At 42.7% G+C, this 17355-nt stretch overlaps 1 protein-coding gene across 1 annotated transcript in view; it reads left to right on the forward strand.

The window, feature by feature from the left end:
- The window catches only part of LOC107570047 (myosin-IIIa-like), a gene marked incomplete at its 3' end in the record, with an annotated part of 90870 nt that overhangs the window by 32949 nt on the left and 40566 nt on the right, over nt 1-17355 (forward strand). Inside the window, exon 5 of the mRNA XM_016256241.1 lies at nt 5134-5271. Coding sequence (XP_016111727.1) covers nt 5134-5271 — 138 coding nt within the window. The remainder of the gene's footprint in view (nt 1-5133; nt 5272-17355) is intronic.

Here is a 17355-nt window from a genome sequence, read left to right on the forward strand (position 1 = left end):
GAACTGGCTTTATTGCATTTGAGTTGTATTAGTTATATTAAATGCATTTCTTTTTAATGCCTTAGATTAACTTAGTAAGGGCAGGGCTAGATAACCAAATTTGACTGATTTGCTTACCTTCAAGGTGTGGGGTTGGCTGTAATTCGGTGCTTTGAATGTGTACGTGCATGTGCCTTTGGGTAATACATGTCTTAGCCACAATGAGACTTTATAGGGATGTGGTTTTGATTTGCATCTAAAGTTTCAGGTAAACATCAGTTCATTTTATTTGATTCAACAATTATTATTTTTTTTTTGGCAGTAGCATGGCAAATTATCCTAATATAATAATAATTTTTTTACAAAAGGCAATCATTCAAGGCAAGCACTATCTGTGGAACTGGCTTTATTGCATTTGAGTTGTATTAGTTATATTAAATGCATTTATTTTTAATGCCTTAGATTAACTTAGTAAGGGCAGGGCTAGATAACCAAATTTGACTGATTTGCTTACCTTCAAGGTGTGGGGTTGGCTGTAATTCGGTGCTTTGAATGTGTACGTGCATGTGCCTTTGGGTAATACATGTCTTAGCCACAATGAGACTTTATAGGGATGTGGTTTTGATTTGCATCTAAAGTTTCAGGTAAACATCAGTTCATTTTATTTGATTCAACAATTATTATTTTTTTTTGGCAGTAGCATGGCAAATTATCCTAATATAATAATAATAATAATAATAATAATATAACATGTTAAATATATACTATTTGGAGTAACATGAAAAACTAACAAAATGTTTTGTGTCATGTGATATTGCTGACTTCTTAATATGCATATTCATAAAACAATGGTTGTATTTTCTATTTGGATGCACCATTTTGGTGCATGATACAAATGTTTAAATTTATCTTGATATTTATTTTTGTGGCTTAAGGATCATTTGTTGTCAATGTAATGGTGTCTTAAAATGAGTCTGTAAACATCAGTTCATTTTATTTGATTCAACAATTATTATTTTTTTTTTGGCAGTAGCATGGCAAATTATCCTAATATAATAATAATAATAATAATAATAATACTATAACATGTTAAATATATACTATTTGGAGTAACATGAAAAACTAACAAAATGTTTTGTGTCATGTGATATTGCTGACTTCTTAATATGCATATTCATAAAACAATGGTTGTATTTTCTATTTGGATGCACCATTTTGGTGCATGATACAAATGTTTAAATTTATCTTGATATTTATTTTTGTGGCTTAAGGATCATTTGTTGTCAATGTAATGGTGTCTTAAAATGAGTCTTTCAACTTCTTTTTCCTCTGCATGCTTTGCCCTGCAAAGGTTAAACTGAAACTTCAACCCACTCACAGCCTTGTAAATTAGCTCAGGTCTCCTTTCTTCCTCTGGCAGACCTGGCTCCTGTTTCCTCACTCTCCTCAAGTTGCTTCAACTTTTGTTCTTTAAAAAGGTGAAATAAGGCAACTTACCATAGTGCAAAATGTATTATCTTGAAATGTTTCAGAGTGCTGAGCCCTTTCATAAAGTTGCTCTCTGGATGCAAAGCAGGCAAAGATGACATCTGGGCAAAACAGGTATGCAAATGTACAGTGAATTCACTATTGCACTACATTTATAATTGTGCCAGTATTTTTGTGCACAGTATTTCAGTGCAAAACCCTGCACTCACAATACAGTTTAGCCAGGTGCTAAATGCACTGAAATAGTGCTGCGCCATATTTAAATTAAGGCAAACTCACCTTCTTTGTATGCAAATTATGATTGTTATAGATTGTACCATATTCACAAAAATCATTGCTATTTTCCTTTTACCTTCCTAACAAAACTTTATTAAGAAGAGATATTTGTGTAAATTCTGTTGTGATTATGGTTGCCATAATTCAGCAAATGATGGAGAAAATAATTATAACCAAGCATATCCAGATGTGTGGTGCAGTACACCATTTTAGCTTTTTTACTGAACTGGATGCTAAACCAGCACAGACAGATAACAGGATTGCAGATTTAGCCTAAATTATGATATCCCTCAGTGGGGGGCTAGTTAGTTTGGGACCAAATGTTGGTTTGTAGTTGCTGATGAACTTACATTTCTGTTTGATTATTTTCTTAACACAATAACTGATGATTGTTTGAGCTAGACAAATTCAGCCAGCGCAACAATTTGTCTGAAAATTGAGACAATGGAATGCGATTTGTTTTTATTTGTCCTTCCACGGTTCCACCATATGAAAAAAGAATGAAAGAAATGCTGTTACTTCCTTTGCATTACAACTTTTAGGAATCTTCCAAAATACCTAATAGTTCTTGCTACTGAAAATAAATAGTAATAGGACACCAATCTGTGCCATATTAATAGAAAAGATGGCAATTTCAGTAATAAACATTGAGTTTTATAAATACTAAAACACTGCGTGACATAACTTTCTCTGGTGTAAATTAAAACCCCTAACAAAGGATAAAGATGCTTCCTAAGCTACTCTATCTAGTTACTTTCTTTGGGTTAGCGAGGTAGTTCCCCTGGCATTATATTCTTAGTTGTTCGTACTAGCTTTGGCGCCTGTATCAATGAGTATCTAAATGAGGAAAGGCTCATGGCGTAGTCGAGTAATTCCTCTTAATCCCAACATATCTTCTGCTGCTTAGCATTGTTTCTGGTGCCAGGCATGGCTCGCTGAGATTAGCTTTAGCTGTGGTTAACTCCTCCACAAGTGTTCACACGCCACGACTGCTTCCACAGGGTCAATATGGACTTATTCAACAAAATGTTCATCGACCATTTAAGAAAGGAATGTAAGTGACATGTTGAATTTTACAATTTTTATCTTGAAAGTGGGTTTAATTGCAGTTAGAGTAGAGAAAGAGCTGGTTGAACTTTCACCCGGTAGGGTTACAAATGGTGAGTCTGGTTGAGAGACAGAATAAAAAGATCAGCGAGTACTAACAGTAGTAACATAATTTCATGTTTGATTAACTATTGTTTGGGATTAATGTGTTTTTCATACTACTTTTAAATAACAAAAGTATTTATGACTGATTTTGCCGACATGCGTTTGGATAGGAGTTGGGTTGGTCTGAAAAATTACAGTATTTACCGTATTGGCCCAAATATAAGACGACCCCCCTTTTTCCAGATGTACCTTTTGGTACCTTTTCTCAGTAAAACACATTTTGTCTTCAATTATTTTCATATTGCATATTTTTCCTATTTTAACTTTTGTTTTGAAAGTATGGTAAAAACTGGTAAAATGTACCAACAATCACATTTTAAAAATATACACTTTTTGATATACCATTAAAAAAAAGGTAGCCCATCTGAATTAGAACATTTAGGCTATCGAACTAATAGTAGCCTACCAAAGTCTTATTAACAGTAGAAGTTAAATCTTACTGTAGTCTTCAAATCTGGGAACTGTCTTACGTTTTAAAATCACAAAGGGAGTTTGGTCCCATCAGGCTAACGTGACAGTCATGACTCATGCAGCTGTAAGCTTTTCTTGTTCTTTTGTTTTTACTCACGATCTTTACAACACGCATTACATTACGTATTTCATGGCACACTCGTTTTATGCATATTTGGCACCACCTATTATTGTGGGTGTATTATTGACATGTCAAAGTCTAGACCCTGAATATAAGACGACCGCGTTTTTTCAGATGTATTTCCAAGAAAAAAACATCGTCTTATATTCGGGTCAATACGGTAAAAGAAAAAATACTTTGATCAGATACTGCTTACGACTATATACTATTTATTCTGTGGAACACAACATTTAAAGAATGTTTATATATTTATTTTCCACACAATTCTGTAAAATAATATTGTTTATTTGTCTAACAGTAGGTTGTAATATTAAATGTGTGCAGAACTTTATTGATTTTAATGCTTAATGGCAATTAAAAATTTATAGTTGAAACTATTCTAAAAATGAATCCTCTACAATGCTCTAAAACAATATATATATATATATATACAGTGGGTACGGAAAGAATTCAGACCCCCTTAAATTTTTCTGAGTCCTGTTTTACCGAACCCTGAGTCGAAAATTTTTAAACACAGAGCAAACTCAAGGTCAGATTTGTACAGAACTGAGCTTAAGGGCAGAGTCATGGTAGGCCCTTCAGGTTCAGTCCGTTCACATTTGTGTGCATATGCATGTATTTTCTCAATTTCGTGTACCTGTGAGAGTGTTTATGCCTTAAGAGAGACCTGCAGGCAATTACTGACCACTGAGAGCAACTACTTGCCACTATCATATTAAGAACAGAACATCTATATCCTGCAGATAATGCCAAAAGGCTCTCTGTCTCTCTCTCTCTCTCTATTTCTGTTGTTATTTCTCCCGCCACACACTCTTTCTTTTAGTGATGGGCCAAATAAAAGCACCCCTAACAGCACATACCCAGACTAATCATGAAGAGATGGATTTTCAGAAAATGTGCAATTTGTGTTCATTTACTTCACCAGAGTTTCTCCAGTTCACCCTTTCAAGGTCCTGAAAGGAGGCTTGAAAGGAGGCTTGAACGTATTTCAATGGCCTTTGGCTGCCAGTATATTTAAAATTACTCATCTAGATCAAATAAATCTAGGCTTAATTTAATAGACTGCAGCTGCCATGGTCATTGTACCTTAGATATTCACAAATATTTATTTTCACTGCTTTCCAAGCACAGGAAATGCAGTAATCATGTGTAGTAATAGAAATGTGGAGCACTTTTGAAGCCAAAAGGCATCACACAAAAGACCTGTGCACCGTATCCATTAAAATTCTACACTCTGAGGTTGTTTTTCCTCCAGGTTCAATCGGTAAACAGTAATTTTCCGACATTGGACGACATGGAAGCCAACAAATATTATTTCAATATATCCCCCAAGTGTAGTGTACCGTTGTGGCCTGTAGGGCTTTATTAATGCTGGCATTTCATGGCCTTTCTGGTTTCGCTAAGTTCAATAGATAAAATGACTCACAATTTTTTTTTTCTTCTTTTTTTTGCATCAGTGCCTCCCTTTGTGTTTCATTAAAGACTGGATAGTTTAAGAAATGTTTCTGTTCACTCCAAAATGAGAATGGAAGTTTGAACCATTGCCCAGTGTTTCTTAAAAGTCTATTAAATTCATCTGTTTCTTTCAGGACATTGATGAGGAAATTGAAGCTGAATATAACATCCTCAGAACTCTCTCAGACCATCCCAATGTCGTCAAGTTTTTTGGAATGTTCTACAAGAAGGATGTCAAGATCGGAGACCAGCTATGGCTAGTGCTAGAGGTGAAGTTCAGTTCCATGTCATGCACGTGAGCCTCATTTATTTAAGCTTCTTGTATATCACACACTTGTTAAATTGGGCTAGTGACATTATCGGCAAAATACTTTTAAATGCCATAATCAATCACAGTTATTATTTTAGCAGCCGGAAAACATGCATATGCTAATGTGTTTGTAAATCAGGGAAAAGTGTACTGAATGCTAAATCATTATCACATTATAGATTTATTGCTACCATCACAGTGTGGGCTGATGGGGTACGTATGAAAGCAGTGGAAATCTGTTTATAGAGGATTAGCAAATTATGTTGGTAATAATTAGTATCAACACCTCTGTGTTTAGGGGCGCATTTAAATTGGAAGACACAGACAGAACATTTCTCAAAGCTGTGAAACGTCAGGGTGAATCTCTCTTTTAAAATTACATTAGGCCTACAGTAATCTTAGTGACCTTTGTGTTGTTTGACTGCTTGAGAACAGACATGTATAAAGGTGAGCGTTGTGGAAATGGGATAAGACGAGTGTTACATAAGAGACTTTATTTCAGCAGTAGGTCAGGACAGAGTTTTTGTGGCAAGACAGGTATGGGGGGTGGGGGTGGATGTGACTACTAATGTGGATTGACTGTGTCCTGCTAAGATTAGCAAGTTCAGATACCAGATCTGTATTCAGACACACAGGCTTTAGCAGGAAAGAGATGGTCTGCCTCTGTAATGGGTTACAGTGTTCTAACAGTGAGGTCGCTTTATATTGCACCATACTGTACTATGTATTGATGAATAATCCCAGCAGGCACACAACGTTGATATTTGGTTAAATTGACGTTGGGTGACCAAAATTCAATGTAAATTCAACGTCTAATGTCAATGTTAAATTTATGTCCAATACCGACATCAGCTGACGTTTTTTGTTGTTTTTAGGGTGTGTAACCAAAATCCAATGTTGTCAACGTCAGCTTAACGTCATATATTGACGTTAACCCGATTTTCATTTTCAACCAAAACGCAATGTCTGTCTGACGTCATGTCCAACGCCAACCTGACGTTACATAGATGTCCGGTGCCTGCTCGGATAAACATTAGTTATGTCTTTCAGCAGTAATTATCCAGAAAAAAAGTGTGTTGTTTTGAATTTACTAATGTAGTTGTGTTATTACACCTGAATCGTGCAGTAATTTGAATTTGCCAGTACTGGAACATAAAATGATATACACCTCGTATTTAATGTGTATTATTTGTATTCTTTAATTTAATAATGTTGTTCATTTTTTTATAGTCACACAACTGCTTGTATGGTTATGCACAACAACCTTCTGAGAAAGTTTAATTTCAGCTCATCAAATTGCAGAAGTGACGTAATGCATAGTTTAATTTGAGACTAATATGAACTAAATTGCAAACTTTTTCAAATATCCTCAAAGCATGTTTTTTTTTTTTTTTTTATTAAAGCTTACTGTTGGATTTTCATAATTCTCCCAAAGTACAATGATACAGATATGACATTTGATGGTAATACCATAGTACTATGCTATATACCATGATAACCTTTTGCACATACAATACCATGATAATTACATGCAATTCGTTTAAAATGCCTGGCTTTTTGCAGATATGTAGTTTGTAAAAGCCTGCTTGATGAAGTGGATTTATTGACTGGATTCTTAAAAACTGGAGAATCAATATAAAATGGTGCTTGCATCATTGCTCAAGTTATTTGCAAAAAGTTGTAATATGATTCTATAGGTAGCATTAGTTAATGCAGTGGCTAACATGAAATAACAGTGCATAGCAATGAAATTTGTGCATAGGCATTTTACACATTTTAACACCTTTATCTGCATAAATTAACATTAATGTAAAATAAAACACTAATTAGCAATGGGCAGTAGAATATTTACACTGTTAAAAATGTTGTACACTGTTGTTAATACATTAATGTAAACCTTTTTTACACTACTGTTCAAATGTCTGGAGTCAGTAAGATATTTGACAGCGAATACTTTTTCATTGTTACAAGGGAGAGAGAGAGAGAAAATATGATTCTATAGGTAGCATTAGTTAATGCAGTGGCTAACATGAAATAACAGTGTATAGCAATGAAATTTGTGCATAGGCATTTTACACATTTTAACACCTTTATCTGCATAAATTAACATTAATGTAAAATAAAACACTAATTAGCAATGGGCAGTAGAATATTTACACTGTTAAAAATGTTGTACACTGTTGTTAATACATTAATGTAAACCTTTTTTACACTACTGTTCAAATGTCTGGAGTCAGTAAGATATTTGACAGCGAATACTTTTTCATTGTTACAAGGGAGAGAGAGAGAGAGAAAGAAACAATATTATTTCAAACAAAAATTTGAGTAATGGCTGCTGAAAATTCAGCATTTTGTTGCATTAATATATATATATATATATAGAGAGAGAGAGAGAAAATAGAAAAAAGTTATTTTAAATTGTAATAATATTTGACAATTTAACATTTTGGATCAAATAAATGCAGCCTTGCCGAACATTTTATGCATTTGTGAAGTCAAAGGATCATTTTTTTTTTTTCAAATTTTCATGAGGTAGTTTTTATTTCACAGGCACTGCATCTCAGTGATGCTTGTTAGGACAGCACGACTATTAATATGCCTAATTAATATACACTTTCTTTTCTCTCTGCCCCAATGCTAAGGTGTTGTGGGTAGTTGCCAGGGTATTGTTATGCAATGTTAGGCGTTTTTTTACCATGTTGAAATGGGCTGTTGGTGTTGCTTAAAATTACTTTGATATTCTATTCTCTATTATAGATATGGCTTGGGTTCCTCCAATATATTTAATAAAGTACTTGACATAAATAAGAAGATTTCTGTGAAGTTCAAGCATCATTGACTCTTGGAACAACTCCAGTGTAGTTACTATAGGTCAGTTTTAATGCAACACGTTGTTTCAAACTGTTTTTGCCAATGTCTTTATTTGTAATTATATTCAACTTAACACATTGTGGTTAAAGCAACCGATCAAATGGTGCATTGCCCTGCTGTTTAATAATATGATCAAAGTGGTGGCTGTGGATTTTGGCCTTGTTTCCTGTATTGAATGACGGGTTCTTTGGCGCACCCTTTGAAACGAAGCCCTTTTTGAACCATGTCTGATGTGTCTAGCTTGTGCCCATCATTAATTCACAATGTAGAGTTGCAGGCCAAGCGCCGTTACCTCAAAATAGGCGGAGCTCCATTCCCTCTGCCTCAATCTAGTTCTTGTCATGGCGGCAGTCAGGTGGGGGCTACTTCAGTGATGGAAACCCTCCAGGGAACCAACCCTCGGGGGACCATCGCTCCTCTTGCACTCCGCAACCAGTTGAGCTGCCAAAGGAACGTGTTGGGCCATCTACAAGGAGTGTACTAGCAGTATCCTTTGGCAATCTGGAGCTTTCTGGAGAGGAAGATTCGGCTGCGCTGCTGCCCTCTGGGACTGTAGCAATGCCAGAATTGGATCCGGAAATGACAGCTATGCTTTCCCGGGCCGCCGTGAGGGTAGGGCTCAAGTGGAAATCTCCACTGTGTCCCGAGCCCTCAAGGTTCGACGATTGGTTCTTCGGGGTGGGCTGCGCTGGTTCTTAGCGCCCCGCCCCGGTGCCAACCTTTGCCAGAGGTGCATGAGGAGGCTTACCAGGTTGTGGAAGGCACTTTTTTCTGCCGGAAACCGACCTGCTAACTCCTCCTCCCTTACCACTCTCAACGGTGGTGGGTATAGGGGGTATACAGGGGTCCCACCGGTGGAGCAGTCGGTTGCTATGCAGTTGTGTCCTGATACCGCCTCCACCCGGCAGAGCAAACCATGCCTCCCCTCCCGGGTCTGTAGGTACTCATCTGGTCTGTCCGGCGATGCTTATGTGGCCTGTGGAGAAGCTGCCTCCACCTTACACGCTACGGCGTTACTGCAGGTTCTTTAGACTAAAGCACTGCGGGACCTCCACCAAGGTGGTCACAATCTGGAAGTCCTGAAAGAGCCCTGAACCACAATTGACCTCACGCTTCGAGAGATGAAGGTCACTGCGAGTTCTCTGGGTCGTGCGATGTCCACACTCGTGGTCCAGGAGCGCCATATCTGGCTATGTCTGGCCGACATGAGGGACACCGACAAGTTCGGTTCCTCAAGGTTCCTGTGTCCCAGACCGGCCTTGGATCCGGAAATGACTGCTATGCTTTCCCGGACCCCAGCAGTTCTCAGCTGCACAGGAGCAGACAGAGGTGATCCGACATGTCCTGCCCCAGCGGGCAGCTGCTGCCTCCACCTGTCCGCCGGCTGCAGCGCCCCAGCCTCCTCATCGCCGAGGGTGACCCCCTGTGTCAACCCCCACTCCCACGCCGCATCCGCATCCGCAGCAACCTCGAGCAAGCGGCACCATGCAGCTGGGTGTAGGCAGGCCGCCCCACCCATCCAGGCCCCCGTCAAACCTGGCGGTGAGCGGAAGAGCAAGAGGCCCTAGGACAGGCGACCCAGAGAGAGAGGGAACTGCTCTTTGGGGGATGGTGAATGCACCTCTCCCTCCCCCAGAGGAGCGCCGGGTGGATGATCTGGTTTCCAAAAATCTCGACAGGAAAGCGGTTTTCTCTGTCTCTGGGTCCTAAGAGGGCATGGAGAGTCGCGGACGGAGCAACACCAGACCACACTCGTCTTCCTCTCTCGCCAGCAGGCAGCAGCGGGTGGTTCGAGAGCGTCATCAAAGGCCCTACTCACGCACCCTCTGCCAAACCGTGGAACCAACCTGCCTAAGCGTTGCACCGCACACTCAGACTCCTCTTCGGTCCGCCCATGGACTGGGTCCCTGCTTTCCACCTCACTGCCCCACTGCGGGTACGTCAGTGGTCCCACTGGTCCAGCTTGTACAGTATCTGGGAGCCTTGCTACCCGAATGTCTTGTGGCTCCTGCGGACCATCAGACTCGGCTATGCGATTCAGTTCACCTGGCGTCCCCCCAAGTTCAGCGGCATCCGCTTCACATCAGTCTTGACCTGCGTGTCTTGAAGCGGGCCGTTCATCGGTTACCGTTCAAGATGTTGACGCAGAAACGCATCTTCGGGTACATCCGACCATGAGATTTTTTTGCAGCGATTGACCTGAAGGACGCTTACTTTTATTTGTTGATCCTTCCGCACCACAGACCATTGCTGCAGTTCATATTCAAAGGACGAGCATATCAGTACAAGGTCCTGCCCTCCGGGCTATCCCTGACCTCCCGTATCTTCACGAAAGTTGCGGAAGCAGCCCTTGTTCCCCTGAGAGAGCAGGGCATTAGCATTCTCAACTACCTCGATAACTGGCTCAAACTAGCGCAGTCTCAGGATCAGTTGTGCAAAGGATCAGTGTCGGGGGTTTGGACGGGCACATCAACCACCTAGAGTTGTTAGCAGTATGCCTTGCCTTGAACCGTCTCAGAGGGCGCTTACGAGGCAAGCACGTGTGCTGGTCCGCACGGACAACACTGCGACCGTTGCGTACATCAACCGACAAGGTGGTCTATGCTCCCGTCGCATGTCGCAACTCGCCTGCCACCTCCTCCTCTGGAGTCAGAAGCATCTGAGGTCGCTTCATGCCATTTAAATTCCGGGCCTGCACAACCGTGCAGCCGACAAGCTGTCACGAGCTGCGCTCCCCGGAGACTCCATCCCCAGATGGTAAAAAAAAAATTCCACAATGAGCCTTCTCGCACAGACGCTGTGCAAGGTCAGGAAGAATGAGGAGCAGGTCCTGCTTGTGGGGCCGTATTGGCCCACTTGGACCTGTTTCCCAAGTGCTCCTCATGACAGCCCCTCCCTGGCAGATTCCTCTGAGAGGAAGGATCTACTGACTCAGAGATGGGGCACCCTGTGGCACCCGCGTCCAGACCTCTGGAAACTTCATGTCTGGTCCCTGGATGGGACGCGGAGGTTCTAGGTGACCTACCCCAGGAGGTAGTTGACACCATCACTTCGGCAAGAGCACCGTCTACGAGACACACTTACGCCTTGAAGTGGAACCTGTTCATCGAGTGGTGTTCTTCTCGCCGAGAAGACCCCCGGAGATGCCCGATCAGGATTGTGCTTTACTTTTTCCAGCAAGGGTTGGAGCAAAGGCTATTTCCCTCCACCCTTAAAGTCTATGTCGCTGCGATTGCTGCTAACCATGACCCCGTGGAAGGGAAATCGGTAGGGAAGCATGACCTGGTCATCAGGTTTCTTAGGGGGCGAGAAGGTTAAATCCTCCACAGACCCCTCTATACCCTCTTGGGACCTGTCTCTAGTGCTCAAAGCACTACACCAAGGCCCATTTAGGCCTTTTTAGTCAGTTGAGCTGAAGTTTCTATCAATGACAATTCTGCTCCTGCTTGCACTGGCCAGGATAGGGGACCTGCACACATTTCGATCGACGATTCGTTTCTATAGTTTGGACCGGCTGGTTCCTACTACCCCCTTCAGGTATCAGGTAGTGAACCTGCAAGCGCTGCCCCCGGAGGAGGCAGATCCAGCCCTAGCTTTGCTTTGTCTCGTCCAAGCCTTGAGATGGTATGTAGACCGGACACAAAGCTTTAGGACCTCAAATCAGCTCTTTGTCTGTTACAGAGGCCGGCAGAAGGGGAAGGCCATCTCTAAGCAGAGGATGGCCCACTGGGTAGTGGATGCAATCCCCCTGGCTTATCAGGAACAGGGTGTGCCCTGCCTGCTCAGGTTGCAACCTCTTGGGCGCTGGCTCGTGGTGCCTTCCACAGACCCCTCTATACCCTCTTGGGACCTGTCTCCATTTAGGCCTTTTTAGTCAGTTGAGCTGAAGTTTCTATCAATGACAATTCTGCTCCTGCTTGCACTGGCCAGGATAGGGGACCTGCACACATTTCGGTCGACGATTCGTTTCTATAGTTTGGACCGGCTGGTTCCTACTACCCCCTTCAGGTATCAGGTAGTGAACCTGCAAGCGCTGCCCCCGGAGGAGGCAGATCCAGCCCTAGCTTTGCTTTGTCTCGTCCAAGCCTTGAGATGGTATGTAGACCGGACACAAAGCTTTAGGACCTCAAATCAGCTCTTTGTCTGTTACAGAGGCCGGCAGAAGGGGAAGGCCATCTCTAAGCAGAGGATGGCCCACTGGGTAGTGGATGCAATCCCCCTGGCTTATCAGGAACAGGGTGTGCCCTGCCTGCTCAGGTTGCAACCTCTTGGGCGCTGGCTCGTGGTGCCTCGCTGACAGATATTTGTAGAGTTGTGGGCTGTGCGACCCCCAACACGTTCACTAGATTCTATAGCCTTCGTTTGGAGCAGGTATCCTTCTGTGTTCTCACCTCAAACAGGTAGAGGCACTGAGAGGCCCCGGTTTCGTGTCATCTTGCTAAAACTGCTCTAGAGTGTCCGTACTGTAGACCCTGTTGAGCTCCTCCATCCCCTCGGCAGCCAGACGTGGTGAAACATCCGGTGCCAGGACCCCACTTGATGAATCCGTGAGAACCGGTAGAGGGCTGGGTTCCATATGTAGAGACCTAAGTGGATCCCATATGTGTAAGCCCGTGTTTCCCCGGCAGACTTCTGCCATTTCCAAGAGGGTTATAATCACCTCTAATCTTCCATATGCACCTAAATGGTTGTTCATATGTGTAAGTGCTTCCGAAGCCTCCTTCGGGAAGGATGGGGCTTCCGCAACTTTCCTGTTACAAGTGGTTCGGGTAAGTTTTCCCAGTGTTATCCAATCTCACTGAGTGGGTAGTGCTACGACAACCGTGACAGTGAGGACACTGGAAGGGGCAGCATCCATGGTACTTTGGTAGTGATCTCAATTTGTCGGTCACCGACGTGACGTCAAGAGTGACCGACTGAAAGGGAATGTCTCGGTTACGTATGTAACCTTCGTTCCCTAAAGGAAGGAACGGAGACGTCACGTCCCGTCGCCACGGCTGCTGTACCACTGCTGAGCGGTTGGGTCACTGGCTTGGCTCCTCAACGAAAACCTGGTATGCGTTGCACCGGCTGCCTTTTTATGCTCACGCTGTGATCAGCGGCAGCTGGATGCACGCCAATGTGCATTGGCTCATTTAGTTTACACTCTAATTGGATTGGTCTCTCTAAGCGAGATCCCAATTCGTCGGTCACCAACGTGATGTCTCTGTTCAGTCCTTCAGGGAACGAGGGTTACATACGTAACCGAGATGTTCTGCAGATGTTTGAGCTTTATGCATAATCAGGGAAATCAAGTCTATCCACCCACCCATCCAAACCCCTTGGGATGAGTCTTGGAAATAGAAGTAAATGTATTTGAAAATGTAAATGGCCTCTCGGGACATAAAGTGATGTGAGTCATTGATGTTACCTTTGAAGTGTTCAATGTTCTGCTGAGAGGCCGGATCAAGCAGATTGTTTTCAAAGGATTTGTAATTGGTTGCATTAGTAACATTAGAGGCAATTTGCAGTTTTTTTCTTAATTGGTTAGACATGTTTTTTCTACAAGGTGCACATCTCTGCCTCTTTATTTCTACTTCTTTCATCAAAACAGAAGAGAATAGATTTTGGGATATTGTGAATAAGAGACTGTCAAAGCATTCATACAAACATTTTGTCCCGTTACAATAGCAGCGAGCCGAAGACAGCCGTGTTTGCCTTTGGGGTCAGGGTTCTGTCACTTCAGTCTAGTGTTATTCATGATTTTGTGACGGAGCCCTGACCACTCCCATCATGTCATTGTTTTCATGTGAGCGCGAGGCTTCGAGAGTGTCCTGTTTCCTTGTTTCATGTTGGAGCATGGTGTTTGGATTCCGGCACTCATGTCTTGTTGAGTTTTGGTTTCGTGTCGGGGTCCGGACACTCACGCTCCATGTTCTGTCTTGTTGTGGGAGCGTGCGGTCTCAAGTTTGCTCGGCCGTGCGCTCTTCTGTCCACGTGTGTTGTGTTTCGTGTAGCACAAGACTAAACAGGACATGAAAGCATGCAGCCGATAACCGGTTTCGTGTCATCTTGCTAAAACTGCTCTAGAGTGTCCGTACTGTAGACCCTGTTGAGCTCCTCCATCCCCTCGGCAGCCAGACGTGGTGAAACATCCGGTGCCAGGACCCCACTTGATGAATCCGTGAGAACCGGTAGAGGGCTGGGTTCCATATGTAGAGACCTAAGTGGATCCCATATGTGTAAGCCCGTGTTTCCCCGGCAGACTTCTGCCATTTCCAAGAGGGTTATAATCACCTCTAATCTTCCATATGCACCTAAATGGTTGTTCATATGTGTAAGTGCTTCCGAAGCCTCCTTCGGGAAGGATGGGGCTTCCGCAACTTTCCTGTTACAAGTGGTTCGGGTAAGTTTTCCCAGTGTTATCCAATCTCACTGAGTGGGTAGTGCTACGACAACCGTGACAGTGAGGACACTGGAAGGGGCAGCATCCATGGTACTTTGGTAGTGATCTCAATTTGTCGGTCACCGACGTGACGTCAAGAGTGACCGACTGAAAGGGAATGTCTCGGTTACGTATGTAACCTTCGTTCCCTAAAGGAAGGAACGGAGACGTCACGTCCCGTCGCCACGGCTGCTGTACCACTGCTGAGCGGTTGGGTCACTGGCTTGGCTCCTCAACGAAAACCTGGTATGCGTTGCACCGGCTGCCTTTTTATGCTCACGCTGTGATCAGCGGCAGCTGGATGCACGCCAATGTGCATTGACTCATTTAGTTTACACTCTAATTGGCTTGGTCTCTCTAAGCGAGATCCCAATTTGTCGGTCACCGACGTGACGTCAAGAGTGACCGACTGAAAGGGAATGTCTCGGTTACGTATGTAACCTTCGTTCCCTAAAGGAAGGAACGGAGACGTCACGTCCCGTCGCCACGGCTGCTGTACCACTGCTGAGCGGTTGGGTCACTGGCTTGGCTCCTCAACGAAAACCTGGTATGCGTTGCACCGGCTGCCTTTTTATGCTCACGCTGTGATCAGCGGCAGCTGGATGCACGCCAATGTGCATTGGCTCATTTAGTTTACACTCTAATTGGATTGGTCTCTCTAAGCGAGATCCCAATTCGTCGGTCACCAACGTGATGTCTCTGTTCAGTCCTTCAGGGAACGAGGGTTACATACGTAACCGAGATGTTCTGCAGATGTTTGAGCTTTATGCATAATCAGGGAAATCAAGTCTATCCACCCACCCATCCAAACCCCTTGGGATGAGTCTTGGAAATAGAAGTAAATGTATTTGAAAATGTAAATGGCCTCTCGGGACATAAAGTGATGTGAGTCATTGATGTTACCTTTGAAGTGTTCAATGTTCTGCTGAGAGGCCGGATCAAGCAGATTGTTTTCAAAGGATTTGTAATTGGTTGCATTAGTAACATTAGAGGCAATTTGCAGTTTTTTTCTTAATTGGTTAGACATGTTTTTTCTACAAGGTGCACATCTCTGCCTCTTTATTTCTACTTCTTTCATCAAAACAGAAGAGAATAGATTTTGGGATATTGTGAATAAGAGACTGTCAAAGCATTCATACAAACATTTTGTCCCGTTACAATAGCAGCGAGCCGAAGACAGCCGTGTTTGCCTTTGGGGTCAGGGTTCTGTCACTTCAGTCTAGTGTTATTCATGATTTTGTGACGGAGCCCTGACCACTCCCATCATGTCATTGTTTTCATGTGAGCGCGAGGCTTCGAGAGTGTCCTGTTTCCTTGTTTCATGTTGGAGCATGGTGTTTGGATTCCGGCACTCATGTCTTGTTGAGTTTTGGTTTCGTGTCGGGGTCCGGACACTCACGCTCCATGTTCTGTCTTGTTGTGGGAGCGTGCGGTCTCAAGTTTGCTCGGCCGTGCGCTCTTCTGTCCACGTGTGTTGTGTTTCGTGTAGCACAAGACTAAACAGGACATGAAAGCATGCAGCCGATAACACGAGCTGAATACAACAACAACACAAGACAACAAGAAAAGCATGTGGCCGAACACAAACCTCGTGCTTTTCTTGTTGTCTTGTGTTGTTGTTGCACTCAGCTCGTGTTATTGACTGCATGCTTTCATGTCCTGATTTGTCTTGTGCTGTGTAGCACGCAGCTTGGTTTTCGCTGGCTGCGTGCTGTCTTGTCTTGTGTGAACTTATGAGTCTTGTCTTGTGTAAACTTACTTCTTGGCTTATGAGTATTCTCATTAGCTGCGTGTTCGTGTCTTGTTTTGTTCAAGCACATGGCTTGTGATTGTTTTGCTGGCCATGTGCTTGTTTTTTTGTTTTGTGTGAGCACATGGCTTTTGTCTTTGTTTCCTGTGTGCCATGTGCTCTCATGTCAATTGTCTTGACCCCACCCATCTTGTTACCTGACTATTGGTTAATTTTCCCCACTTGTGTTTCCCTCGTTACCCTCCTCATTTGCTCCCTATTTATTCTCCTTGTGTTTGCAGTCCCATGCAAGTTTGTCATCGTACATCGCATACATGCTGTTGTGTCCTGTCAGCCTTGTCCTGATCCTGCCTTGCCTTGCCTTGTCTTGTCGTGCCAGCCTGTTTTTCCCCCACAGGGTAGTTTTTGTTGTTGTTTTTTTTTGTTTTTTTATTAATAAAATCCCAACTCCTGCATCAGTGAGTCCTCGCCTTATCCCCTACCCTGACATTCGGTCGATTTAAATGGCTCTAAATAAGAGGGTATTGTTGTTGCCATGGCAACATGCTAGACAATTTTATGTAATTTAAAGAGGGCTTGCTTCAGAAAAAAAGAACCATTTTCACCTCTGTGTTCTCTGACTGAAGACAATCATTTAACATTGATCATAACCACAGCATCAACACTTAGTTAGTTTTATAGGATTCTGTTGCTATAAAAACGGTGCATTAGATTTTATAATGCAATTTAATGCATTTTAAACATGCTTCCCTGCACTATTTAAAATCTCTATGTACATTACAAACAGCTGCAACCTTTGTAAACTCCACTCTGTAAATTTCAGCATTTCCATGAGGAACCTATTATTTGACCTGTTTGGTCTGCTTGATGAAAGGGGAAAATAGATCTATCTATCTATCTATCTATCTATCTATCTATCTATCTATCTATCTATCTATCTATCTATCTATCTATCTATCTATCTATCTATCTATCTATCTATCTATCTATCTATCTAT

This window comes from Sinocyclocheilus grahami, unplaced genomic scaffold, assembly GCF_001515645.1.
Source record: "Sinocyclocheilus grahami isolate Dianchi unplaced genomic scaffold, SAMN03320097.WGS_v1.1 scaffold1409.1, whole genome shotgun sequence".
Classification (NCBI taxonomy): Eukaryota; Metazoa; Chordata; class Actinopteri; order Cypriniformes; family Cyprinidae; genus Sinocyclocheilus; species Sinocyclocheilus grahami.